Here is a 2026-nt window from a genome sequence, read left to right on the forward strand (position 1 = left end):
CCCAAACACATCTGACAGGTCTATTGTCCGAGTATTTCTATTAATGTGGTTTGTTAACTGTTGTGGTCCCCTGCCTCAATCCATGGGGAAAGGCAGGTAATACATTATTATTATTATTATTATTATTATTATTATTATTATTATTATTATTATTAAATTATAGGAAGCCAAAGACTGAGGACAAACCTACAATTTCAGTTAGACTATAAACCACTTGCAAACCAAAAGCTACCAGCTGCAAGGAGGTTATTGCCTCACTTCCCCCTAAAGTTGTATCACTGTGCGCTGCGAGCTGCTATCAGAAGATAAACAGTAATAGACTGCCTCATCTTCTGCTTGGGCATTGGAGATGGTGAAGGTGGCCTCAGAGCTGCCCACAGAACCAGAGAATCGGTCAGGGATATCAGAGGGTCTGCTGCTGTCATCATATATCATGAGTTTAGGGACACTGCCAGGCTTCTGTTGATACCAGGATACATAATAGTCGCTGATGCTTCCACTGCTCCTGGTACAGGGGATCCTAACAGTTGATCCAAGAGATGTTGAGACGGAGGGCGGCTGAGTCATTATGAACTGGGCCAAGGTCCCTGAAAGAAATTCAAGAACAGAGAGAAGCCATGTTGACTTTGAGACCCATTCCAGAATGCTGATAGGAAAGGGAAGGAACGCCATCAAGCAGTAGCCTGAGTTGAGGAATGGTCCATTCTCAGGGTTCCAAAAGAGGGATAAGTCAGAGGGGTCAAGAAGTGTTCCCTGTTACCTGTGCAGTAGGTCAGGAGGCTCAAAAAGAGAGGAACCCAAACCATGGTGGCAAGGTGGGAAGGGAAGGTGTGGGCTTCCTGCTGCTAAATCCTCTCTGGATTGGGCCCTCTGGGTCTTCTTAAGCCCCGGTTGAGAAGGATGCAAATGCATGCAAATATGCTTCCTCTCCATTTTCCGGGGTGTCCCTACCTTTACCTACTTCTTCCTAGGAGAAAGCCAACAGCCTCCCTCTTCATGGTTTGAAACATTTGCAGACAAAATGCATGTATGGGCATCCGACTGTACTGAATTCCACCATAGTGCAACATATCACTATGTACACATACCACTTCTGATGTGTTGCACTATAGTGGAATTCACTACCTACTGCCATTGTGCATTGCACAATGCAGCACAAAGGCAGTTGGTACTGTGCATTGCCCCTCTAATCTAGGTGTATTATTGTATATCTACAATGGTTCCTGGTGTGGAACACCTTGCTCACCACCATCAACTGGAGATATCTGCTCCACAGTATCTAAAAAAGTCATTCCGCATGTGTAGTGACACTTTTTGCTGCGTATGTTACTAGCAGGAATCCGGACATGCATTGCAACCTTCACAATGCCTTAGCCCAGAGATTCCTAAACTTTGGCCATGTGGATGTTTTAGATTTCAGCTCCCAGGATTCCTGACTGTTGACCAAGCTGGATGTGGCTTCTGGGAGTTGATGTTCAAAACACCTGGAGGACCAAAGTTTGGGAACCACTGTCCTAGACCAAGGAGAGGGGCAACCCCTGTGAACCTATGGATCACTTTTCTGCCCCAGGGCCCTTCATGAAATCTCAGAATAAAATGAAACCAAACGAAACGTAGTCAGATCTCCACTTTGGTGAAGGATGTGGGAGAGAGAAAGGCATTCCAACCCCAGCTAAGAGACAGATTCTGCTTCCTTTGAGCTCTGCAGCTTCTAGACACCGAGATCTGAAAGAGAAGAACACAAGGAGAAGTTGAGGAATTTTTTCCTAAGCTGTTGACCTGTCACTGCAGCCAACTTGGGCAATAGATTAGGATTCTGGGAGCTGAGGTCCAAAACATCTGGAGAACACATGTCTAAAGACCTCTGAGCTACAGTGCAGCAACACCAAACATCTTCAGACCTTGCATCAGAATACAGAAGGTTTCAACCCAAATGACCACTTCTTGATGCTAGTTAAACTCCCTACACCCATGGAGAGCAGAACTGTGACACCAAGAAGGAGCCAGACCATTCTGGGGAAACTGG

At 45.7% G+C, this 2026-nt stretch overlaps 1 gene segment (V, D, J or C); it reads right to left on the reverse strand.

Annotated features, from left to right (window-relative positions):
* Positions 1 to 264: 264 nt before the first annotated feature.
* LOC149290030 (immunoglobulin lambda variable 6-57-like) lies at positions 265 to 806 on the reverse strand. The segment is given in 2 exon segments: positions 265 to 587; positions 761 to 806. Coding segments are annotated over 2 exon segments (369 nt in total).
* Between the last annotated feature and the right edge of the window lie 1220 nt (positions 807 to 2026).

Source organism: Sceloporus occidentalis, unplaced genomic scaffold (genome assembly GCF_023333645.1).
Source record: "Sceloporus occidentalis isolate IW3139 unplaced genomic scaffold, rSceOcc1.0.p SCAF_41, whole genome shotgun sequence".
Lineage (NCBI taxonomy): Eukaryota > Metazoa > Chordata > Lepidosauria > Squamata > Phrynosomatidae > Sceloporus > Sceloporus occidentalis.